This window comes from Schistocerca piceifrons, chromosome 1 (assembly GCF_021461385.2).
Source record: "Schistocerca piceifrons isolate TAMUIC-IGC-003096 chromosome 1, iqSchPice1.1, whole genome shotgun sequence".
In the NCBI taxonomy this organism is placed as follows: Eukaryota; Metazoa; Arthropoda; class Insecta; order Orthoptera; family Acrididae; genus Schistocerca; species Schistocerca piceifrons.
Window position 1 is genome coordinate 756605564 of NC_060138.1, and position 26981 is coordinate 756632544.

At 42.1% G+C, this 26981-nt stretch overlaps 1 protein-coding gene across 1 annotated transcript in view; it reads left to right on the plus strand.

Moving 5' to 3' along the window:
- The window catches only part of LOC124774873 (chymotrypsin-1-like), a 156418-nt gene that overhangs the window by 108715 nt on the left and 20722 nt on the right, over positions 1–26981 (plus strand). Inside the window, exon 5 of the mRNA XM_047249525.1 lies at positions 15548–15704. Coding sequence (XP_047105481.1) covers positions 15548–15704 — 157 coding nt within the window. The remainder of the gene's footprint in view (positions 1–15547; positions 15705–26981) is intronic.

The window sequence follows — 26981 nt, forward strand, 5'->3', positions numbered from 1 at the left end:
GTGGAAATTGATTTGACTTTTCTATTGGTCGAACAGAAAGGAAGGTTCAAAGAATACACGGCAGTAACAATCAGTAGCTCCTTCCCTTTTGTTGCACATTTAAAAGGCTCCAAGCACAAAGTGCTTAATATTAGCGAATCGTTACAGGGTTTTCATAGAGTACAGAAAGGTAAAGTAATGGACACGGTGAAGGGAACAGGAATTGGGTCTTAGGTAAGGACTGGGCGAGGTGGCGCGGTGCTTAGAACCACGGCGGAAATACCCGTCCGGGCCTCCAGATATGGGGTTCATGCGGTTTCCTCAAACCGTTTGTCGGGTGCCGGAACGGTTCATTTGAAAGGAATGGGATAAATGATGATAGATATTAGATGATAGGACACATGGTATGATGTGAAGATGGCGATGAAGTTGTTGCAGGTTAACGTTGATCCATAATGACCAAGAAAGAAAATAAGTCAAAATATACAGACAAGTGGAGAATTGGAGTAAACAATACCGATATAAAAATAACGTATATAAAAATAACGTTATGATCTGAAAATGAAGCATGGGAGCACGAACACCCGTAATGAAGTTGTCATACACATTTACAAGACTTGAAGGGTCTAATAATGGGGAAATTAGCAGCATTTAAAAAAAATGTTGAGTTATTGTTTAGAGCCTGTCAAATATGTGTAGCTTCATTCCAAAGGGGAAGTTATTTGCTTAACTGTTAGTACCAGCAGAACTCGACGGAAAAAAACGAAAGAGCTTACTGTGCCCCCATCACGACCACGACGTTTCAGATGAAATCCGTGAGCGAGAATTTGTTGCTGAAGTAGGTGATTACAAGTTCCCATCATTTTCACATGCTAGTTATTTTCCGATTTTCTCACAAGTGCATCATAAGACAGGTCACCTATTTCCTCCATACTGACATTTTACAGTACTCAGGTGGGCCATTTCCTTGACGTAAATTTTTGTTCTTTCCAATCTGGTATGTTGCTTAAGGCTTGGCGAAGAGAAAGGGAAGATTCTCTAGCAAACATCAACTACATTACTGTTTCTCATCACTCCATAGGCGACAGATCAATCAATGTAATTCCGTACTTCTTCATACGCGCTAAGACATCAGGAGATATTTATTGGCATTTTGAAGGAAAAAATACTATTACTGTTGTACAAGCGACTTTTTTTTTTTACTCATCACTATGCTTTGAAGCAGTGCGCTACGAATTCCCCTCTTGTTCCTACGTCTTTCTGTCATAGTGGCACTTGGACCCTACGTTCTCAATTATTCGTTGTATGTATTCCTGTCTGTGTTCCCCTATAGTTTTTACCCTTTACAGATCGCTCTAGCTCGATGGATCCCCTCTTCCTTCCCGGAATTTTCCGCATTTTCGCCGATTCTGAGAAGAAGCTTCTCATTCCTTATCTTATCAGTTCACCTAGTTTTCAAGACCCTTCTAGAGCACCACATCAAAAATGCTGCAGTTCTCCTCCGGTTTCCGAAAGACCATGATTCACTGCTGTGCAAACAATTCTCTGAAATTTCTTCCTCAAATAAAGGTCTATATTTGATACTAATAGACTTCGTTTCGCGAGGAGTGCACTCTTTGCATGTGCTAGCGCTAGACTGCTTTTCATGTCCTCGCTTCAACCGTTATGTGTTATGTTGTTTCCAAGCACTTAGTTTACTTCGTGGTCACCAATTTTGGTGTTCTGTTTAGCGCTAATCTCATTTCTGCTACTCCTCACTACTTACGTGTTTTTTCGGTTTACTCTCAACTCATATTCTGCACTCTTTAGCAATGCTAGCAACGAATTTCGTCATTGATGTTGATTTCATCCTACATTTCAGTTCTACTTTTGATACTTTCCTTTATTTTCGTCATTGCTTCTTCTGAGTGCATACTGAACAGTAGGAACGGAAAACAGCATCCCACTCTTACACCCTTCTTAATCCGAGCACTTCATTCTTGCTCTTCCATTCTTAATGTTCCTTGTACATTATGTATATAAATCTGTTTTTGCCCACAGCTATTCTTTCCAGAATTTCGAACATCTTGCGCCAGTTTACACTATCAATGCGTTTTATATGTCGATAAATCCTACGAACGTATCGTGGTTTTACTTAATCTTCCTTCCATTGCAACCACAACGTCAGAACTAGCTCTCCGGTACCTTCACATTTTCCGAAGACGAACTGACCATCATCTAACAAACGTTCAATTTTTTTTCGATTCTTCTGTGTGTTATTGTTGTCAGCAACTTGGTTAATCAGATGTCAAGCTGATTGTACAATAATTCTCACACTTAGTTGCACTTGCTATCTTCGAGTTTGAAGGGATGTGGTATGTGGTATGTCTTCAGACTCATAAATTCTAAAAAACCAACTAGTCATTGCATTGCCTAACCCACCAATGATTTTAAAAATTCTGAAGTGTTACTTTTCCCTTCGCATTTATTTTATCAAAAATCTTTTGAAATTCTGTCAAACTCTGATCCTAACACTAAGTCCCATTTTTCTTTCTTCTGTCACGTCGGCAAAGAGTTTCTCCCTCTCGCAGAAGTCTGCAGTTTACTCTTTCCACTTAAACCACTTATCCGCTCATCCGATCTCTCCTCTGCGCCGGTAGGCAAGAGGGAGTCATGAATGCCCATACATAAAAACCGGGACCACTGCGGCACAGTGTTATATCTGTCCCTATCCCTCAGAGGAAATGAAAACCTAGAAGTACACGAAGTTTACATTCTTACTCCAAATTTCGTTTACCCCGAGGTATCATAATGCTCTGTAATGAATTTTGTTAAAATTGTGTCAAAGATATATATCATAAATTCATGATGATTATTTCAAGTTATTAAGTTCATGTTTAAGATGTTTTCTCTTCATTCCCATAACTACCCTTATCCCAACGACTATACTTATTCCTAATACTGTCATTATTCAAAACTATAAAAGTGGGAAAATTTAGCATTTTTCCCCTGGTCTCTTCATAATTTTCCTACAGCCATTTTACCTTGACTTCCACGGACATTCAAGTTACGTATACTGCTATACATCTTTCTTGATACGATCTTCCTTCTTTCGTCGATGAATCGAAGTATTTCATCTCCTTCACAGTTACCTTCCTTGTACCTATGTTTTTCCAACTTCTGTGACTACTCTCTACAGTAACCCCTTCGGCTTAACTGCTTGATATGATATTCACAATCGCAATATTTACAGACATAGATAACTTAAAATGTGTCTCATTATTTCTCAGGATTTCACTATCTCACAGTGACTGTTCCGTACGATTTCTTAAACTTCAACCTATCCTACGCCATTACTATATTGTGGTTCAAGACTCTTTCTCCTAGGTATGCCTTATAATCCAATATCTTATTTCGGGATCTCTAGCTGACCTGTATGTATTCCAGCTGGAATCGTCCATTGTCACAGGGCCGTTTCCTCAAATTTCTCCTCGTCTTGTTATTTTTGAACTGTGTATTCGCTATTAATAGCTGAAATTTATTGTAGAACTCCTATTTTTCCTCTCTCATTCCTGCTGCTGCTCTTTCTCCTACTACCGCGTTCGTGCATCCTTAATTATTGCATTATCATCTACTTTTGCACACTGAATTTGACGTTCAGTATCCTCCTATATTTTCTCTGTTCCTCCCTCTTCTGCTTGTGATCTCGACAAGTACACCAGAACTCTTGTTATTGGCATTGGTTTGCAGTCGACTCCTCTGAGAATAATACTCTCTCTCTCTCTGAACTTTTTGCAGTAGCTCACTCTCTGTTTTACTTTCCTGTTCATAATGAATCCTACTCCTGTGATGCCATATTCTGCTGCTGTTGATATTATCCTATATTCGTCGTAGATACTACAACGTTAACATATTTATTGTGTGGATAATATGTTTGAGGCTGAATTAAAAATAACAGCCATGTTCTATCTGAAGGACCATCGTTGTTACAAACAGTCCTACGAACGTACTAACTATTAGCTGCGCTACAAATGAAATGCCTTAAGACTTTAAATTACGATGTAAATCAGAAGTGCTACAGATTGCTTTGCATGTTTCTCTAATTTAGCGCCACTCTAACGATATGAGGACAGACTTGGAGAGAGTTAACTGTATTGTTTGCACAGAGTATAATCCTGGCAACAAGGAGTCTACTAGTACCAAGCACAGGCCTTAATTTGAGGAAGCAATTTCTGAGAATATAAAGCATTCAATGACAGTTAATCATGGACTGTGGGAATACCATGCGGCGCGGCACGTTACTTTTTACCGCCCTGCCAGTGTCCAGCAATGTTCATTTGTCTAGCTAAAAGCTGGAGTAGAAAATACTAGACCACTACTGTCTATTGCAGGTCGCAACATACATAGAATTGGCCGGTAAACGGGATGTGGCTAGCTACTGAAATAAAAGTTTTAACTTGGCAATGTAAATTTTCATGTGTATTTTTACGATAAAGATCACAGTTCATACTGCCAAGTCCGTACTAAGTGGCAACACAATGTTAAGTTCACACGCACACCACAATCACACATGTAGCCATTTTATGGTATTTACACCCGTTACTGAAGTTAATAGAGTTCACTGGATCGTTTAGTTATGAAAATGCTCGCTCAAATGTTGTGCACTCTGCTCTACACGTAATACCTGTTCCAGTCTTAGATCGCACAACACGCCACACGATTTTAAGTAACAGTCAAAAGCAATAATTTTGATATTCCGTTCGAAATTCCATACGACTTCCGCTATACCGTTCACTTAAATACACTTTGTACTACTTCGCGAACTCGTAACTAGCATTTTTTCGCGATTTTACAGTACTTTCGTCGGAGCTGCTTTCAATGAGATGTTACTCGTTCGAACCCTCAGCCCCAACCCCCCCCCCCCCCCCCCCCCCTAGATCACACCAAAGGCTTTGTTCCCAGAATGGATTGGTGCGAGCCTGCATTTTTCTGATTGGCTGATATCACAAACAGCAAATGAGGTTACAGTATTATCCCGTGCTAACCCGCGCTTTACTTCAATGACCAATCATAGTAAAACATTTCTTTCTATGTCAATTGCTAAATAAATAAATTTAGAAAGGTATCAAATATAAAATTACTCCTTCTAAAATTACTGATTAATTTGTGTTCTATTAGCGATTTATTAGTACCATAAACTGACTGCACATTTAATTATAGTAAATCCCCTGCGTAGTTTAACTGGTACTTCGTGAATAAACAAAACAATTTTCATTTACTTCTGTTCTTCTTTACTCATACAACACTCACACTGCTAATTACTACACATATAAAACAATTATAATTATGCAAATACATTAAATGTTAATCAAACGTAACTTTACAACATTGTTTTGACTACGACTGCTAGCATTGTCCGTCATCTGCTGACCTCTGCCGCCTACTAGTACAACTACGTGCAGCTCTGTAACTCAGATCCATGTCAGCTACTGACATCTGTCGATGACTCATGCCTATAACGATATCGTCCTAACAAGTGACAGGAGCGATGCGAAGGTACTACGCCTCAACCAGAACAGAAAAGAGTGGGAGGGATGACATTTGGTACCACAGGGAAATGAAATTTAAAGGGATTGATAAATCAACAAATGGGGTAGTAACTTCCATGATACTCTAGGGGGATCTATAGGGGAGACAGAGATTGAAATACATCGAACAAGTAATTGAAGACTTCCGTGCAAATGCAGCTCTGAGATTAAGATGCAAATAACGTGATTTGGATGTGACATGAAGTAGCGTGGGGTCAGGACGCCGGTCTTCCGATCGTTGTTAGATTTCCAGACCTTGGTGCCACCACTTCTCATTCAATCACAGAAAGTAAATATCTAGACTGTCTGGCGGAATGGAGCTTCCTATCTGGTCACTGAATCCTCTGTGCGCCTTTTCTCGGATATGTTCTCTCTCTCTTCTGGAATGTGATAGCGTATTACTGTACCAGACGATTCTGGCTTTTCTTATCGGTAGTGACTTGAGATAGGGTGCGGCCATAAAGTTTGATCCATACGATGTTTTCAGCTATAAATTTACCATCTGTTTGTTTTTTCACACTCGTTGATCGCAGCAGGTGTGTGACTAGTCAGGCCATACCACAATAGTTAGGGGAGAGAGGGGAAATACCGTGCACGTATATTTTTCAAATATTTCGTATTTTTCGAACTCAATTGAAATGCTGAACACTTTTTTTGGGCAAGAAATCAATGCCCCACACGTTTATGGCTTCATATTTGCTATATTAAATCGATTTACATTCCTACAGCTGTTTTACAAAAGTGTTACGTTGCATGGTATTACCCCGAGGGGTGGGGTAATACCGCGCAGTATATCTTATGATACAGCATAGCACATAAAATGACAAAAACTCTGTAAAAATAAATCAGATTAAGAAATTTGAAATTCAGAATTTATATAGAATTGAAATACATAAATTTTACAACTTATTAAAGTTTCTAAATACAGAAAATCCTTTTACTGGTGAAACAAAATTATTGGATTATGGTGTCAACTTGTCTCTGAACACATTTATCCCCTGTTTTAATGGCAGTAGTGGCAAATATAGTTTTCAGCTATGCCACATGCACTACACTCTGAATGAACCCATCCACTGCAAATCACACATCGAAACCACAGTTCCTTGTTCTTACCAAACTCTCCGCAAAGCAAGCAAACAGAGTCGTCGCCCCTAAAAGTTCCATTCTTGCTCGTAGGCCTAACACTAGTTTCTCCAATAGGGTCTACGTCATCCATCTCATCGTCACTACAAAGTTTCTGCAATGGTAGTTCCAAATCATCATCCGATGAAGAATCAAAAGAAAGATTCCGTCAACATTTCTTTGTTTCAAATTTTTGAGGTCTTATCTTTGCAGCCAAGCCCCTACCATGCCGTAGCAGAGAAGCGAGGCAACTGTCCCCCAAATGAAGCAGCTGATCGCCGCAATTTGCAAGGATGAATCGTAGTACTGGGGTTGTGATTTGAAGTATATGAGACGCAGCAAGAGCAAATTGAAGCACAAATTAAACACATGTTTGTTTAAAAAACATACTGAGTATTCGACTCTACTTTAAAAGTATTATTAAATGAATGAAGTTTCCTAATTTCAGAAATACGTCTGCATAGAGACGCGAAATTTAAGAATGTAAGGCTCATTCCTGACAAGGTGGAGCGAGTTTACATCGAGCTATTTGCATTAGATAGTTACATGAAACTTTTAAAGTAGCAGACAGTACTATTATTATTTAATTCACATAATTTTCCGGTCACGTCCTGTTTGCTTTTTGCCGACTACTGTGTACATTTTGCACGCTTACTTTTGTTCAGCACAGTACTGTCTACACTCGAATATTGGTATGATTAATTGTAATAGCCCATATCACTTTAAATACTGTAGGAATTTCATTAGTTTTTAACACTGATAGCACCTCTGAAAGTAGTTGAGTTTGCAACATTTGATCAAATATTTGACCATTTACGAAGTATAATCACCACCTGACAACACAAGTGAAGTATCTAAACGCAATTATACGACCTACCTCTGATTCATACTTAATATATATTTGATTAAAAGTCTAAATACCTATCATGTTCCTAGTTCTTCATTCAGTTGAACTTAGTACATTAACCCTGTTAGTATTTAGTTATTTATATGCAAATACAATATAAGTACTTGACATGCAACAAAGTTCCTTTGTCTGTAATCTAACACTGCAACTTTTTCCCTATGTAGCTTGCAATGTTTGTAGCAGAAAGTTTATTAGATACAGTATAAGGTGTAAATATAGACATCAGGTTAGGCTATAGAACAATCTGCTGTAACCTGCATTTTGCATTTGCATTAATTGGCCTTCAAACACTATACCTTTTTCAGATGAGTTGAAAATCCAAATACTGTCGGTAGAACATCGTCCTTCAGTTGACGTCTATTTCCATAATTTTCCATGTAACAACTCTCTTCAAAATGAATAGTGCACAGCAAATGATTTTCTGTCGGTTGGAAGGTCTCTCTCCGAGTAGCAACAATCCATTTCCGATTTAGAAAACCATTTGCAAGGGGAAATCTAAACAAAAACAAACGATTATGATGTATTATTTCTCCATGAAAATACTATATATAAGTAATAGAAAGTAACAAACAACCAGAAATGACTGACCTGTGAAATGTAACATTGTTTCCGTCTTCGTCTTTGCTTCCATTCTTACTGTTACAATTAAAAGCAGCAAACGAACGAACCATGTTTACGCACTGTTTCACTGCAAATGGCGGCTTCTATCACGTTCAATGTGAGGACGCGACACTAGCGCCAATGCGCGGTCTAGTTTTCATTTAGTAAGTCTATGTTTGAAGAAAACTTTCTGAACTTGCTTTTTCCCTTAGGCTTTAGCACTGATTTTCTTTATCTATTTATTAATTTTGCTTTTTTGCTCTCTGCTGCTTTTTGTAAACTAGCTTTGTTAGCAGTCAAAGTAAAAATTGAGGAATTATGTTGTCTGGCAATTTTATTAGCTATGTCATCGTCCTGTTCTTTTGTAAATATAGGTTTTATCCCAAATTTACTTTAGAGCAATCTCTTGTTTTTAGTCTATCTCTTCCGTACATTCTTGCAGCTACTCTCTGTGGCTTTGCATTTTCTATAACGTCATGGAGTGCGCAATTAATTTCATGTTCCGTCCACCCTTTGCCCCTTTCTGTGGTTCTGGCTCGATTTCTCACCGTCTGTGATTAACAAAAAAGAAAAAGAAAGAAAACTTGTAAGATGACACACATACACACACACACACACTTCCAAATATATAGTTCACGAAAATACCAAAAGAAATTACCATATGGGGCCCCGAGACAACATGAGTCGCCATTGTAAATTCTAACCTAACAATCACGAAATTTAACGTCTAACATTTGATGTTTAAAAGAATATCGAGAAATGCGTAATTAAATAGAGCTACTTTAAATATTGTTGCTATTAACATATTTCACTCACCTCTAAACTTAGTATCTTCAGATTTTATAAGAAAACACTTGAAATCATTTGAAATCGATTGTCGAAGACGTTTGTGCCGTTGAACGATATAGACCCCCCTGTATCTGATTATAGTTACTTCCGCTATGTGGCAGCACCATGCAGCACTCTTTGCGCTCTCTGGGAAACTGGATAAAGCGGTGCACGGTATTACCCCGCTGTACGGCATTGCCCCGCTCTCCCCTATTACATAGAAGGCACAGAACGTCAACGAGAGAAAGAATTGTCCAGAACTTGAATATGATATGATGTGTACTTTACTTTTTAATGGTTGTAAGGTAAAACATTTTCGAGGGAATGAATGAGAAGTAGTTGTTGTGATAGAGTGAGATCCCCACTGTCTCCAAAGAGAAAGAAATTGTCAGAAATTGAAAATGTTACAGAATGAATCACTGTCTAACATGTGTGAGACTAGTTCAGATTTGTCTTCCTACCACATTTGCGAAAGGACGCTCTGTGAGTGTTTTAGGAATCTGTTTTGAAACTACTGCCTGCGAAGTAGGAAGATACCATCCCACAGATGCAGAGTCCAGAAGAGTGCAGCAGTACGTACAGTGATGTAATCAGACAATGATCAATGTCAGTTCCACTACACTCCCTGTAACGGAATCGTTATCGCTAACAGAAATTAGTGTACGGGTTCAGGCGTAACTATATGTTAAGAAACATTGAAAATATTGGATTTTCGTTATTAAGGTTTATCTTGACTCTAAGTCTGACTTCATAACTATAATATGTACATGATGGTAAAATATTGATACTGGATGTTCACAACTGTGAACAGAAATTCCTAACTATTCTAAGGTTCTTTAATAGTAAGATGGTTGGGGATCGATAAAATACAAACAAATACAACTGGGTCACAGATATCAATTAAGCTAAAAACGCACAGTAAAAATAATTGTTATTTGCCTGACACCTTACACAGTCACGTTGATTAAATATTTGGGCGTAACATTGCAGAGCGATATGAAATGGGACAAACATGTAACGGCAGTTGTGGGGAAGGCGGATAGTCTCTTCGGTTCATTGGCAGAATTTTGGGAAGATGTGGTTCATCTGTAAACGAAAGTGCTTGTAAAACACTAATCCGACCTATTCTTGTGTACTGCTCGAGCGTTTGGGATCCCTATCAGGTTTGATTGAGGGAGGACATAGAAGCAATTCAGAGGTGGCCTGCTAAATTTGTTACTGGTAGGTTTGATCATCACGGGAGTGTTACGAAAATGCTTCAGGAACTCGGGTGGGAGTCTCTAGAGCAGGGCTTCCCAACGTGTGGTCCGCAGACCCCTTAGGCGTCCGCCGGCTCTTTCTAGGTGGTCCGAGGCCACCCTTCACCAAATCGTGTAAAATAATGAGTAAAATTATTGAATAAAAATGTGAAAATCAAATTCATCACTATTATTTTTGTGTGAAAAAATTTGTACTTTTTACTTCAGGTCGTATTCCCAAGCAACCTTTGCGGTTCCTAAGTAAGAACGCATATATAGTTTAGTGCCGGAGAATTCGGCTTCTCTGATTGACTCTTTCGCAACAATACGGGGCTCGTTTGTGCGCCAGCTCACGGCGGTAGATGCGCTGAAACCTTTTACGCATGCGCGGAGCGAGCTTTGTCGACCAATCACAGCATTCGCTGGCACGTAAGCGGCCCCAAGCATCATTAAATGTTGAACTTTCTTTGTCAGTCCACTACCTATTTCATAAGTCGATTTTTGACCTTCAAGTTGTTTTCATTCATCTCTAAACCAAAGACTATTGATTTTGACTGAAGAAGGGGTCCACCAGCTGAAAAGGTTGGGAAGCCCTGCTCTAGAGGAAAGGAGGCTTTCATTTCGTGAATCGCTACTGAGTAAATTTAGAGAACCAGCATTTGAGGCTGACTGCAGTACAATTTTACTGCCGCCAACTTATATTTCGCAGAAAGACCACAAAGATAAGATAATAGAGATTAGGGCTCGTACAGAGGCATATAGGCATTTTTCCCTCGTTCTGCTTGGGAGTGGAACAGGGAGAGAAGATGCTAGTTGTGGTACGAGGTACCCTCCGCCACGCACCGTATGGTGGATTGCGGAGTATGTATGTAGACGTACATGTAGATACTGTTTTTCTAACTTTGTGTGGATGTTGTACATGCAAAGCTTCATTTCATTTCGAACTGATGTCAGATATAAATATTAGTATGAGGTACAACCACAGCAGGAACATATACACTCCTGGAAATTGAAATAAGAACACCGTGAATTCATTGTCCCAGGAAGGGGAAACTTTATTGACACATTTCTGGGGTCAGATACATCACATGATCACACTGACAGAACCACAGGAACATAGACACAGGCAACAGAGCATGCACAATGTCGGCACTAGTACAGTGTATATCCACCTTTCGCAGCAATGCAGGCTGCTATTCTCCCATGGAGACGATCGTAGAGATGCTGGACGTAGTCCTGTGGAACGGCTTGCTATGCCATTTCCAGCTGGCGCCTCTGTTGGACCAGCATTCGTGCGGGACGTGCAGACCGCATGAGACGACGCTTCATCCAGTCCCAAACATGCTCAATGGGGGACAGATCCGGAGATCTTGCTGGCCAGGGTAGTTGACTTACACCTTCTAGAGCACGTTGGGTGGCACGGGATACATGCGGACGTGCATTGTCCTGTTGGAACAGCAAGTTCCCTTGCCGGTCTAGGAATGGTAGAACGATGGGTTCGATGACGGTTTGGATGTACCGTGCACTATTCAGTGTCCCCTCGACGATCACCAGCGGTGTACGGCCAGTGTAGGAGATCGCTCCCCACACCATGATGCCGGGTGTTGGCCCTGTGTGCCTCGGTCGTATGCAGTCCTGATTGTGGCACTCACCTGCACGGCGCCAAACACGCATACGACCATCATTGGCACCAAGGCAGAAGCGACTCTCATCGCTGAAGACGACACGTCTCCATTCGTCCCTCCATTCACGCCTGTCGCGACACCACTGGAGGCGGGCTGCACGATGTTGGGGCGTGAGCGGAAGACGGCCTAACGGTGTGCGGGACCGTAGCGCAGCTTCATGGAGACGGTTGCGAATGGTCCTCGCCGATACCCCAGGAGCAACAGTGTCCCTAATTTGCTGGGAAGTGGCGGTGCGGTCCCCTACGGCACTGCGTAGGATCCTACGGTCTTGGCGTGCATCCGTGCGTCGCTGCGGTCCGGTCCCAGGTCGACGGGCACGTGCACCTTCCGCCGACCACTGGCGACAACATCGATGTACTGTGGAGACCTCACGCCCCACGTGTTGAGCAATTCGGCGGTACGTCCACCCGGCCTCCCGCATGCCCACTATACGCCCTCGCTCAAAGTCCGTCAACTGCACATACGGTTCACGTCCATGCTGTCGCGGCATGCTACCAGTGTTGAAGACTGCGATGGAGCTCCGTATGCCACGGCAAACTGGCTGACACTGACGGCGGCGGTGCACAAATGCTGCGCAGCTAGCGCCATTCGACGGCCAACACCGCGGTTCCTGGTGTGTCCGCTGTGCCGTGCGTGTGATCATTGCTTGTACAGCCCTCTCGCAGTGTCCGGAGCAAGTATGGTGGGTCTGACACACTGGTGTCAATGTGTTCTTTTTTCCATTTCCTGGAGTGTATATTGTTTTCTTTTTGACACAGAACAAAACACCCTCCGAAAGTCAACTGGGGAAATTTTTTTTCATACTGAAACAGTCTCAGTTCTCGACAATTGCTGGCTAGAGGCTGATTTGAAAGTTTGTTTTCCCGTGGCCCCTCTACAGCCGATAAATCGGAGGAAATCACATTTCAGTCAACAATCCTTACATTTGTCAGTGCGTTTGTGATGTCAGCTATAGTATGGGGTCCTGCATTATTCTGCTGGAATACGGCAATTAGTACCCTGGTCATGAAGGTTTGGCAAAAGTTGCCAGTCCGGTTACAATTTCCCATGCCTCCCGTCAACATGATCACAAGATTTAGAGGCATATATTCTCTAAAACCACTGCTTTATGTGATATTTCATCAGGTCGTCAACGGTGTCGAGCTGAACATCGCGAACAGAAGTGAAATTTAATGCTGAACACCAAAGAATGCCACACACTCATCGACCCAGTTGACCCTGTTTCTACATTATGCCTGTCACTGTTGTCTGGGGTATAGTGTCCGCGTTAAGTGACACATACCAACATGAGAAGTCAATCCAGCTTCCAGTAATGTGTTTCTAATGGTTCTTGCTGACATTGTGTTTCTCGCATCTTCCCAGATTCCTGCTGTTGTCATCGACTATTCAGAGCCAGTCGAACAATCCTAGGTCCTTTTTCCGGCGTTATCGTTCTGTAAGGATCCATACCACCCCTTCTTAACGCACTGTTGTCTTGAATTAACCACGTCATCAGTCGTTCTGCAGTCGTTACACCACTAGCCAAATGTCAATCCGATGACTCGATCTGACGCCACTAAGTCGGAGTTAATAAAAACAGTTTTCCGAAATTCCTTCGCCATAGAAGATGATGTACATATTCCAGAACTGGAATTAAGAACAACAGCCAACATGAGTCATTTAGAAGTAGATATCCTCGATACAGCGAAGCAACTTAAAGAACTTCATAAAGGCAAGACTTCCAGTCCAGACATCATACTAGTTCCTTTCAGAATATGCTGATACATCGAAAAAGTCCAAAGAAGGGCATTTCGTTTTATATTATCGAAACGCAGAGCAAGATAGGGTGGCAGTCGTCAAAACAAAGGCGTTTTCGTTGCCGCGAGATGTTTTCTCGAAATTTCAATCACCTACTTTCTCGTCTAAATGTGGAAATATTGTCACCAAATTATACAGGGAGAAATGATAATAGCAATAAAATGAGAGTAATCAGTACTCATACAGAAAGTCTTAAGTGTCGATTATTCCCAAGCGCTTTTAGAGAGTGGAACGGTAGAGAAATGGTGTGAAGGTGGTTCGAAGAACCCTGTGCCAAGCACTTAAATGTGTATTGCAGAGTAGTGATGTACATGTGGATGCAACTATGTGCCTAATGCCGATGATTCTACCTTTCACGAAGTCCGAAAGATGTCGGTAATTGCTTGTACTTTACGTCTGTATTAAGACCTCACCAGGAAAATTCCAGTAGCCTTAGACTCGCCCAATGCACTGACACCATATTTCTTCTGTAGGAAGCACTAAAGATAAGCTCGGATAAGGCAGAAGTTTTAGACAACATACGTTAAAGGCTTGGAAATACTAGACTATACATTTGATGGCGTTCGGCCAAGGTGTTGGAAGTGTAACACTTCAGAATGGTCCGGTAGCTAACGTGACTGGGAAGGTGTGAGGCCATTCACTGGTCGTTGGCTTGATAGGATGGGCATGGTATCCGGTGTCAATGTCTTTCGGTAAACTGAGCTTTTCTAACGCAGGGGACGTCATGTGCGGTGTCATACAGGGACAGGGATTTCGAATTTTCATCGTCATAGCAACTTAATTTTGTGTTCATGGTTGGATAACAGCAAGAAACTTGAAATCTTGAGCTGACTGCTCCCTATGGGGTACAGAAGGCTCCGCTCCATACTTGCTTCACGGAGTACAGGCATTGCAGTAACGGAGGAGCAACACCATTGCGTGCTCCAAGCATCAAAACGGATGGCTGGATTGCTGCTGATTTGCAGTACACATTTGTATACGCTGAAGTATGTCGCAAATAGAAGCTATCTATCATGGTCGCCGACAGACTCCATTCAAGCTGATTGGGCAGTTATTCTGACGTGGGAGATCTTTCCATGAAGTGGGAGTTCTGATATCATTACAGTCATTCTCTCAGGGGCAGCGATACATGAACGTAGAGTTCTATCGTGTGCATTGTCGTTAGAGCTATGTTCACTGTAACTACGTGCGTTTCAGGAACATGCATAAACAACCAAATGTATGGGATACTTCGGCAAACGCGAACATCGTCTGTGTTGGAACATTGCGTTAGAACTTCTATAGAAGCAACTTAGCTGCTCGAAGGACTGTATCAGTTAAACTGTTGAGAACATATAACACACTAGGTGAACGAGGGATGACAAGTTTCACGCTCTTTGTAAATGGGTACGTGCTTGAAATGAACCAACGAATGCTATGATTTCGTTGTCCAAGGTGATAAAATTGCTGAACTATGGTGCTCTCCATGTCGCATTCTGCAGTTTCACACCAGGCAGTCATAATTTATAATGTCATCGATACTACTCCATCCTGCTATCTAACTGCTTCTTGAGTGTATCATTTTTTCCCCCAATGACGATGGAATCTTCCAGGGCGGAACGATATTTCGCCACGAAATCATTGCCGAATTTCATCCGGTGCTGTGGTTCCTAAACGCTATCGTCTCACTTCACTTGTTTGTATGGCGTCACGTAAAAGTATACGCGCTCGCTGTATTTTAGATCTGAAGCCCTTGTAGCAAATGAGCATTTAGTAAATAAGTAGTAGGTACTGTTCACCACGTGTGTAGTGATAGACATTCAAAAGTTGTTTGTCGCGATGCAGTGTCTGGGCACGGAGGCCGCATCGTGAACGGCAAACCGGCGGCGGACCACGAGTTCCCGGCGCTGGCGTCTCTGCATGTGAACGGCAGCCACTACTGCGGCGCCAACGTGCTCTCCGAGAACTGGCTGGTCACCGCCGCGCACTGCGTCAAGACCAGGTGAAGCAGCCACCGCATCTGCGAAGTGTGTGCCCAGCCGCTCTTACAAGACTGTCCAGACGAAAAAATACATTTCTTATAATTTGAAATATAATTTCATGACATTGCTCATTATCGAAACGGTCAGTCACAACACCTAACAACAAACTCTCTAACCTAAAAAAAAAATTTGAAGTGCATTTCATTTATTTTCATACATAAGACATATTTATGACAAAGGCAACTGACTGCCTGATGGCTCCATTAATACGATACAATTCTTCCGAAATTGTATTTTAGATTTCCTGTAATAAAACCATATTTCGAATATTGAAACCCATATAATACGATACCTTCTGTTTTACTGCCATGCTTTCAGAATCGACGACAACTAAAGACCATAACCAGCTTGGTTGAGGGACCAACTCGTTCGGCTAGTACCAAAGTTGTATGAGATGGATTGTAGTCGAATTAAATCAGGTGATGCCGAGGGAATTAGATTAGGAAATGAGGCACTTAGAGTAGTACATGAGTGTTGCTATTTGGGGAGCAAAGAAATTGATGATGGTCGAAGTAGAGAGGATGTAAAATGTAGGAAAGTGTTTCTGAAGAAGAGAAATTTGTTAACGTTGAATGTAGACATAAATGTCACGGAGTCCTTTCTGAAAGTATTTGTATTGAGTCCAGCCATGTACGGAAATGAAACATGGACGATAAACAGTTGGGACAAGAAGAGAATAGAAGCTTTCAAAATATGCTGCTGCAGAAGAATGCTGACGGTTAGATGGGTGGATCATGTGACTAATGAGGAAGTACTGATCGGAATTAGGGAGAAGAGTAATTTGTGCACAGCTCGACTAGAAGAAGGGATTGGTTGGTAGGACACGTTCTGGAGCATCAAGGGATTACCAATTTAGTACTGGAGGGAAGCGTGGAGGGGAAAAATCGTAGAGGGAGCCCAAGAGATGAATAGACTAAGAAGATTCAGAAGGATGTAGGCTCCAGTAGTTACTTGGAGATGCACAGTGTAGAGTAGCATTGAGACTTGCATGCAACGAGTCTCTGGACTGACGATGACAATAACAACACGACATAACATAGGATGCCATTCTGTCGTATTAAAAGTCAATTAAACTACGGTTTTGAAAATTAACCTTTATTCAGAACACGCTAGAAGACATGATACCATTTTTTAAACATAAAACTGTAATTCAAACGCATCAATTGACTTAATATTACTAAACTATAAATCCTAATATGTAATGGTCCATAACTTCAGAAAAATTACAGACTCGCAAACTGTGAGACGACTTTTCGAATTAGCTCGAAAACTCCTTTAGGCTGAGACATTTAGCACTTTGATTATCAGTATTTCTTAACACTAGCAATAGTAAGGCGTTTTCCATTACAGGCATTACCAGGCGGGAAGGGTACTTTATACAACAAGAAAAAAAAAGAAATTCGTTAATTGTAGTTGAAACATATTCACAACATACTTTTTAAAGAACTAATGATGTGTAAGTAGCGTCCAGAACCTGAAAAAAAGCTTTTAGCACCCTGATAGCAATAACAGTGCACCTTCAATATCGTGTGTTAATGACTTCATGACAAACGCAAGAAATTAAAGAAATGGTAATTTCTTTCATATTTGCTGATTTTTACTCTCAACATTCCTTTTAAAGAAATATCGGTGGATAAGTAAATCCTTGAATCTGGAAATATTTGATAAGATATCCATTGGTGAATGTGATATCAGCTATTGAGACTTAAGTTTTTAGGTTATGTGTAACTGAAAAACTTGAAACATATGTGGAACGTTATAGGAGAATGTCTTTATGGAAATAAGTATTTTTTTTCAAAATGTTAAAACATGAAGTAAGAGACTGTAGTACTTTCCAAAAGATAGGCATAAGGTAGCCCTCCATGGTATTGCGAGAGTTAAATATCGTATATATTTCATTTATTTTCATAATATGGGAGACATGTTTGTGATAATAATACTAGAGTAAAGTCTGATTGCCACATTAGTAATATATATTCAAATAAATTTAATATGAAATAGCAGAACTCTTTTAAGTTAATAATAATATAAAGTAAAAAAAGCGCTGTCCTTTAAAGAGCTTAATTCTATCATTAATTACATGTTTGCAATTCCTTCTGTAACGTCACATCTCTTAAATTTGTGAGGAGAGGGTGTCTTTAACTACATTTATGCTTGATGCTAAGCGTCTCTTCGGAGTGAAATTGTGTTATGGAAAGTCATATAGACCTGCAGTACGTACAATTTACCGATGAAAATAATCTAGGTTGTAAACAATGGAAACACATAGGTAATGGCAATTGTAACTGTGAGCGCCTTTTGAGGGTTGTGCTACAAAAACGTATCTTGATTTATCAACACTTACAGTATACATAGTTGCAAAAAATTGTCAGCGCAAGTGAATATCGGAATACTAGACCTCGGATCGACTGCAGCCATTAAAGGCACCACATTGTGTTTTTGATGTCCGCAAGTTGGATCTGTGGCATGATTCATTGGGGCTCAGACTTTATGAACCCCAGTCACCAGGTAAGGCCATAACTTTCACCACAACTTTCATTTCTGCCTTATATTTCAGCGTCTCAACACAAAGATGGTGATATTTTTGGAGAGTATATCCGCTATAGCGGAAAATAATTTATAGAATTTCCATGAAAATGAATTTCCATTATTCGTTTGAGTCAAAATTACGCAGAAGATTCAGAAATAGTAATCTCTTTGTAACTATTTTGTAGGAGTGTCCATAGCAATTGGAGTGGATTTGGCATTTTCCTTGCTCTGCTGCGAGGTTTGACTGCTTCCTCTGAATCCTAAATCTCTATTACTAAAAGATTAAAACATTGTCCCAGTCAGCCGAATGCTATTTTATGTTGGAAGTCTAACAGCTTCCGAAACACCAAACCTTTTACTTTTAGTTTTTCATATAATTATTGAGTGAATTTAAAAATTTGACGTTTTAATTTATTACTTCTTTAGTACTGTAGCCACCATGGGAACAGTGGGTGGCTACAATTTCAGGATGGGGCGTGGTGGAGGTTTGAGGCGCGGCGGCATGGCAGTGGAGACCCAGAAAAATGTAGCTGTCAAAATTATTACTTCACTCTGTACTCGTACATTAGCGCTGCGTCGGTGCAGGGTAGCGACGACGCCACCACTGCAGGGGAATATAGCCAGAAGGATGGTGAGGTGTCAGCTAGCTCACGCCCAACTTGCTGAAACGCGCACGCCCAGTTTTGCTGGTGTCTGTACCCAGCAGATGTCAAGTGATCCTGTTGTGTGAGTTGAGCCACAAATATCTGGCATCAACGGCGCACATAGATGGTCGACAGTATCGCTGTAGAAGTTAGATCTATGGTGGATGTGTCCCAGGGGTCGCTGGTGTGCAGTGCGGAGGTGCGTCGACTCCGGTGATGGAAGTCGCCTGCTGTGCGTGGGATGCGACCCACTACCTCCTGAGAAGGGGTACGGCTGCTGCTGGAGTGAGCCAGGGAGGCCCGCTGCGCTGTGGCACTAAGTCGGGGGGGGGGGGGGGGGGGCAGACATAATGCAGAAAGCCGGCAGCTCTGTGTGGTCGCCTCGTGTGGCACAGCACCCACGTAAGGGTAGTTCGCTGGACTTCCGATTAAGCTGCTACGGAAATGACAGCTATTTACAGGGTGAAAAGTATTTAAACCGACAAATTCTGGAAGGTTGTACGGGTCATCAAATGAAATATTTTTTCCTAATATCATTTTTTCCTATGAGGCGTATTTAAACCGGCAGAGGAAAATTTATCTGGCGGCAAATTAATTAAACCAACAAACACTTTTCCATTTTTTTATGACCAAGAGACCACACATCAACACAACCCAATTTCAGTTACAGTAGATTTTCAAAAATGCCTCCATTGACACGTAAACAAAGGTTACACCATCGGATCATGTTCTGTCTGACACGGGCAAAAACCCCAGGAGTATCCTGAATTGTTCCTACTGCTGCTACTATCCGGACACCATGATCCTCTTCTGATGCAACAGGAGTTGCGTAAACAAGGTTGCGCATCTCTCCTCACACAAAAAAGTCCAGATCGAGCAGGCCATGGTTCAGGACTACCTCTGCCAATCCACGTTTCTGGGAACCGTCGGTCCAGGAATCGACGCACACGACGACTGAAATGTGCCGGCACCCCGCCATGTAGTCTCGTAGGGAGCGGAACATCTTCCAGCAATTCTGCCAATGCTCTGGCGAGAAAATTGTAATAGTGTCTGCCATTTAATGGCCTAGGTAGCAGATACGGCCCAATTAAACAGTTCCCATCAACACCGACGCACACATTAACGAAGAAACGCACTTGATGAGCGCTAGTAACTGCGGCATGTTGGTTATCCTCACCCCAAACATGCGAGTTGTGCATGTTGAAGACTCCATCACACCCGAACGTTGCTTCATCGGTAAACAACACAGAGGATGGAAATGTACGATGCATTTCACACTGTTCCAGGTACCACTGCGAAAACTGTGCTCTGGGTGGATAATGAACTGGTTCCAGGTTGTGGACACGCTGTAAGTGAAATGGATGTAACAATTGCTCTCGAAGGACTGTTCTTACATTCGTCTGATTCATCACCATGCTAGGTGCAATTGCACGAGTGCTAATTGAAGGATCCCGCTCCATGTGCTGGAAGACAGCTTCCTCAAATTGCAGCCTTCTTACCGTGCGACGGCGTTCCTGTCCAGGTAATCTGCTAAATGACCCAGTCTCACGCAGACGTTGGTACACAGCAGCTAAGGTCGTATGATGCGGGATACGGCGATTAGGATATTGTTGTTTATAAACCCTCTGTGCAGCTCGTACGTTGTGATTCGCTACGTATTACGCACCAACCATATCAGTGTACTCACTGCAGGTGTATCACTACATTAGTAAACAGAGACAGTGCGCTACCAGACTGGTGGACAGCAGTCGCCTACAAATGAAGAGCGTAATACACCCTCTAACAACAGAAGATCGAAATGCGGCCTCCACCGGTTTAAATAATCCTCATAGGAAAAAATGACATTAGGGAAAAATATTTGTTTTGATGTCCCCTACAACCTCTCAGAGTTTGTCGGTTTAAATACTTTTCACCCTGTACATAAGATAGCAAAGCATCTCTTATATCATGGCGCCTCCCCCCGTCGCTGGCCGGGGTGGCCAAGCGGTTCTAGGCCCTACAGTCTGGAACCGCGCGACCTCTACGATCGCAGGTTCAAATCCTGCCTCGGGCATGCATGTGTGTGATGTCCTTAGGTTAGTTAGGTTTAATTTGCTCTAAGTTCTAGGGGACTGATGACCTTAGAAGTTAAGTCCCATAGTGCTCAGAGCCATTTGAACCATTTTTGAAGCCACCCCTAGTCATGTTCTTGGCAACACGACTGAAACCCATTGCTGCAGAACTCCCCATGCCTGTGCTGTGCATTATGCTGCGTTGGAGGGTTTCACCGAGTGAACCTGGCCTGTCTCGCAAAAATTCAACAGCTCGGTAGCTATAACTGAAATGACACCACAATGTATTCACGAACTACAAGCGATTGCTGGAATACTCCTTCACACATATTCACAGATTTGCTCACAAAATGATAGCAGCACTCCGCTACTAACCCTATTCGCAGTACATTTTGTGGACATATCCATCTATATCACTGAATCTAACAACAAAATTAGGGGGGGGGGGGGTCAATAAAATATCAAAGAGACACATGGGAAAAATTTAGTTAATTTGTTTATTATTTCCAAAGAATTTGCCATAACTGTTAACACATTTATCTCGTCGGAAACGTATGTCTTTCTTCATGGCTCCAAAAGTATGGAAATCACATGGAGAGGGATCAGGATGTATGACGGATATGTAACGGCTTCCCTGTGAAATTTCTGCAGTACTGATGCGGATATTATCGCTTGTTTAAGGCCATAAACGTATCTTCGTGCGTAGGTCTCCACAGAAATTCACATCCCATTCTAAGTACACTGCTGGCCACCGTAAATGCAACACCCTGAAGGAAGCATCCGAATCAAGTGAAATTTACACCATGAGTTTGCAGCGATGAGATATGCAACTGATTAGAATTTCACCGTAGACGCACATCACGCGCGCCTGTGGCGCCACCTCATAGCGCCATTTAAGGCTTGGCGATTTCGACGAGTGTACGTTCGGCACGTGTGTTTACCTTGTGGTTGTTTCACAAGACGATCAGTTATGCCTCGTAGGCAACAGCGAACATTTTTTGATCAAGTATCCGAGTTCGACAGAGGAAGGATAGTGGCTTACCGAGATTGTGGATTATCATACAGAGAAATCGCTAGTCGTGTTGTACGAAACCAAACAACTGTAATGCGGATATGTGACCGTTGGATGCAGGAGGGTACGACGGACCGACGTGGTCGATCGCACTCACCTCGGTGCACCACTGCACATGCTGATAGGCAAATTGTGCGCATGGCAGTGACGGATCGCTCAGTGACATCCCGAACCATAGCACAGCACATTGCGTCTGTAACGCATCATCCAGTGTCTGCGCGTACCATTCGACGCCGTTTACAGCAGAGTGGTCCGTCCGCAAGACGTCCATTGCTTCGTCTACCATTGACGCAGAACCACAGACGTCTCCGTCGCCAATGATGTGATGACAGACGGATGTGGACGGCAGAATGGAATGACGTTGTCTTTACTGACGAGGCACGCTTCTGTCTGCAGCACCACGATGGTCGGATTCGAGTGTGGAGACATCGTGGAGAGAGGATGCTGGACAGCTGCATTATGCACCGCCACACTGGTCTTGCACCGGGTATTATGGTATGGGGCGGTATTGGATATTACTCTCGCACGCCTCTAGTACGCATTGCTGGTACTTTAAATAGCCGGCGCTACATATCCGAGGTGCTGGAGCCAGTTGTCCTTCCTTACCTTCAGGGCTCGGCCACAGCCATATTTCAACAGGATAATGCGCGACCACACGTGGCACGCATTGTCCAAAGGTTCTTCGTCAATAACCAGATTGAATTGCTTCCCTGGCCGGCTCGCTCTCCGGATCTTTCGCCGATAGAAAACATGTGGTCCATGGTTGCTCAACGAGTGACCCAGATTACATCCCCAGCTGCCACACCAGATGATCTTTGGCAACGTGTGGAAGCTGCTTGGGCTGCTGTACCCCAGGAACACATCCAACGTCTCTTTGACTCAATGTCGAGACGTGTGGCAGCGGTGATCTCCAACAATGGCGGCTACTCTGGCTACTGATTCTGGCAGGAACCACATGTCACAGACTGTAAACGTAATCGTTTGATACTTGGTCAACATATTATGTACAAAATAAATTTTGTTGTGCTACCTCTTGTCTTTCTTGGTGTTGCATTTACGGTGGCCAGCAGTGTAGTTCATTAAGGAGAGCTTCATTTTGTGCAAAGCCACAATAAATTTCTGAAAGAAAATTGATATCCTGACAAACCTGGAAAACCTGGCAACTTACCTCATATTCTGCAGTTAACAGCAATTGATTTATGGCGTGCACTTTCTCCGGGTCAACACAAATTATTTTATTAAATGCATTTTATCCTTCAGCTCGTTATTTTTCCCGTTAGTCACCTACCGATTTCGGTCATTAACTATCATCCAGGATGAAGGGTACAACAGATTAGTTTAAAGCATCCATCATTCCTTTGAAGCAGAACAATGTAGATATTATCCAGTGAAATGGCACAAACACCTGACAAAATTTTGTTTTTGTGCAATTTCTGTGGATAATTTCTGTGTTGTTCAGCTTCAAAAATTTATGGGATGCTTTTAACTAACGGTAATCTGTTGTACACTACATCTTGAATGATGGTTAATAACCAAAATTAGCAGATGACTAGTGATACAAATAAACAGCTGATGGTTAAAATGCGTTTTAGTAACTACTGTACGGCTGTTGAACCTCACCTTACGGAAACATTACACTACAGATTCATTCCCCTAAAACCATATGTCGTAGGAAATTCACAGAACGTACAAAATCAACGTTCTGAGGATTTACTGACGGTCCTGTCTTCCTTAACCGCTCGAACACCTCCCGCAAGTGCTGTATTTGGTCTGGGATCAATCTACTATAGACCATCCGATCACCCAGACAATTAAATCTTACATTCAAAAACACGGCATCCATGAACTGGGAAGGAACTGCCGCCTATGTCACCAATCCGACCCGTACACGATTGAACTCAAATAAGTTCCAGTCCTTTATGAATGCAGTAACCGGTTTTCAAGACACCTACAAAGTTACTTATTTGTACGTCTGGTTAAGAGCTAATACGGTAAATACTGCACTCTCTTCAACCATATGAAACATGGTTACGAATCCAGTAACGGTACTGATCTCAATATCACCTTTTTTGTTTGATTCACGGTAATCCAGGTAATCCAATAAAGGACTGTGGTCGCACTTTCATATAGGAACCAAGAACCAAGGACCAGCTTATGAGGATTTATATGGTCGAATTACAATTTCTACTCCCTTTGCAAGTGTTCCTTTAATGCCTTCATCCTCGGATGTGCTTATCTCTGGAATGGTTTGTTGGCTGGAACATTATCCACTAATTCGGTCTTGGAATCCCCAGTATCTCCGTTAATACATCCGGAAACTCCGCACACACTGACCTTGATCTTACGGTTCGTGAATTCATTTAAAAGAGCTAACTGCTGATCTAACGATTCCGTCTTTCCCATACTACCCACTTCCATCTTGGGCTCATCATATGTCACTACCATCATGCCCCCTACCCACGCCCTCCGGTGCAAAATACAGTCGGTGGCTAAAATATCGATGACCTTCATGCCCACCTCCTAAGGAAACTCTCCAACAATTCCCTTGATTTTTAAACATCCCTTCACAATTAAACTCGTCTTACCAGCCATCATATATTGCCCGGTGTCTGCTATCAACATCTCCCACTTACAGATTCTTCAAATTCTCTTTTTTTATCTTCTGACTTTCGGGACGTTCGCATACACCCGTCTCAACAGTGGAACGTCAGTTATGACGATACGAACGTAACACCACAACACTCAGTCCCCGAACAGAGAAAATCTAGTATTCGCCCAGAAATCGAACCCAGGCTCCTTCGGTGAGCAATGTGCGGCGCTGACCGCGCAGTTATTTTCTTGGCTGTACCTTCAAGTCATGCACAAAACATTATTGCGATGAACGCGTTTTCATCTTTCAGTTTTAAAATAATAGACAACGTTAACATCGTATTAGCAGCTTTACCATTCAGTGATCTTGGTTCACTGTGCAACAAATTTTCCTATTTATTTTCACCAATCTTAACGTGCGCTTATAATCATATAGATCACATTAAGTTAAAGCATCTGCAGCACCTCGGTACTTCAGAACTAGATTAGTGACAGCAACGTTAAGAGATGGCCTGAAGTTCGAATTCGACCTTCTGGTACAGCAACACATTCCCACACCTGTGACATCCAGACAACTAAGAAAATAACTGGTAGTGGTACAAAAACCAAATGCCTCACTACCTGTTTGTGGTCACTTAAAATCAACTATAAATGCAGAATCAGAAATTGGCGTCGATCCTGTTTCAAGTCCAGAAGAGGTCATGACAAGACTAGTAACGTTGTCTAATATTGGTTTATCACGAACTTATTTACAATTGCCTTTAAACGCCCATTCATGGCCACCAACATTTTGATTGTACAGATACAATGGGGTGCCTCTCTCAGAATTGCTAGTGCTCCAGCAGCTTTCCGACATTTTTTGCAGAAGTTGATTCAGAACGTTCAGAAGACAGGCACTTATTTGGATGATATATGTGAGTAAGTGTTACTAAGGAAGACGTCTGCTGTTCCAGACACTACAAGACAATGAACTAAGTTGCAGCCTACAAAAGCGCAAATTCGTTCAAGAGTAAGTGGAGTACTTAGGACATATTTTGAGTTGTAAAGGACTTCAACCGACGCAGCAACGTGCGGAAGCCATAGAAAAAGTCCAGTTGCCTACGAACTTAAAAGACCTTCAGCAATTTCTTGGCAAAATAATTATTGTTATTGATGCCAATTGTCGTACAGAACACCAGACATCTAAATTATCTAAGCAGGAATTCTGCAAAATATGAATGCTCACGGTAATGTCAGGAACCTTTCCACTATTTAAAACATTATCTGAACTAAGTCCCTCGCCTGGCGACCTCTGACTTATCAGAATCCTAATCTGGCTACCTGTGAGTTTCATCATGTATCGTCGCCACCTCTATCACAAAAGCGATGATGAGCATGAAGAGACCAACGCATACCCGTCTAAATTGTTCTTTAGGTCATCATTTATTGACAGATCGAAAAAAAGCACTAGTCATCACAGTTTGCTTCTAAAAGTGATATCTCCTTCACAGCACAAAATGTCGTCTTAAAACTAACTGTTAATTTTCTTGTTCTGCCCAAAGAAACGCCTTCCGGAACAATTACACAGTGCCAACAACATTAAACTAACTTCACCAGCTGTTACAACACCGGGCAACAGCTCAATATACTAACGCCGTTGCCCTATCGAGAACACCTATGGGATCAGATCTCACACCCGGCTCTCGAGAAACACTTTGCTTAGAAAAAAAACAGACTCTTCCCGAAACCACTTTGAAGAATTTCCTAACACTGCATCTGTTATGAAGGATACAGCTGAAGACCTTATCCTCACATTATGAGACATAATTCACAATGTTTTTCCTTGTGGCTGGCCGGTGTGGCCGAGCGGTTCTAGGCGCTTCAGTCAGGAACCGCTCGACCGCTACGGTATCAGGTTCGAATCCTGCCTCGGTCATGGATGTGTGTTATGTGCTTAGATTAGTTAGGATTAAGTAGTTCTAAGTTCTAGGGGACTGATGACATCAGATGTTAAGTCCCATAGCGCTCAGAGCCATTTGAACCAACAATTTTTTCCTAGTGCCAACAACCCAACTTCCTTCGGCAACTCCAAGAAATTTTTTCCCTAAAAATGAGGATCCTCAAGGTACATGGAGCAGTGATGCTGACATCAAAAAGCGATAACAGCCGAATGATCTTTTCGCTGCCACATAATGAGCATGTCACAAATCTCATGCACGGTGTCCACTGCGTGATGACACGCATGAAGGCGATAACAAGGTGGCATGCCTGCCACCCACCATCTTGCAGGACATCGAGAGGACAGCTACTCCTGCAAGACATGCTCGTCAGTGCGACCAGTACCCCTGCAAGAATTCCAAGCTTGGCGAAATC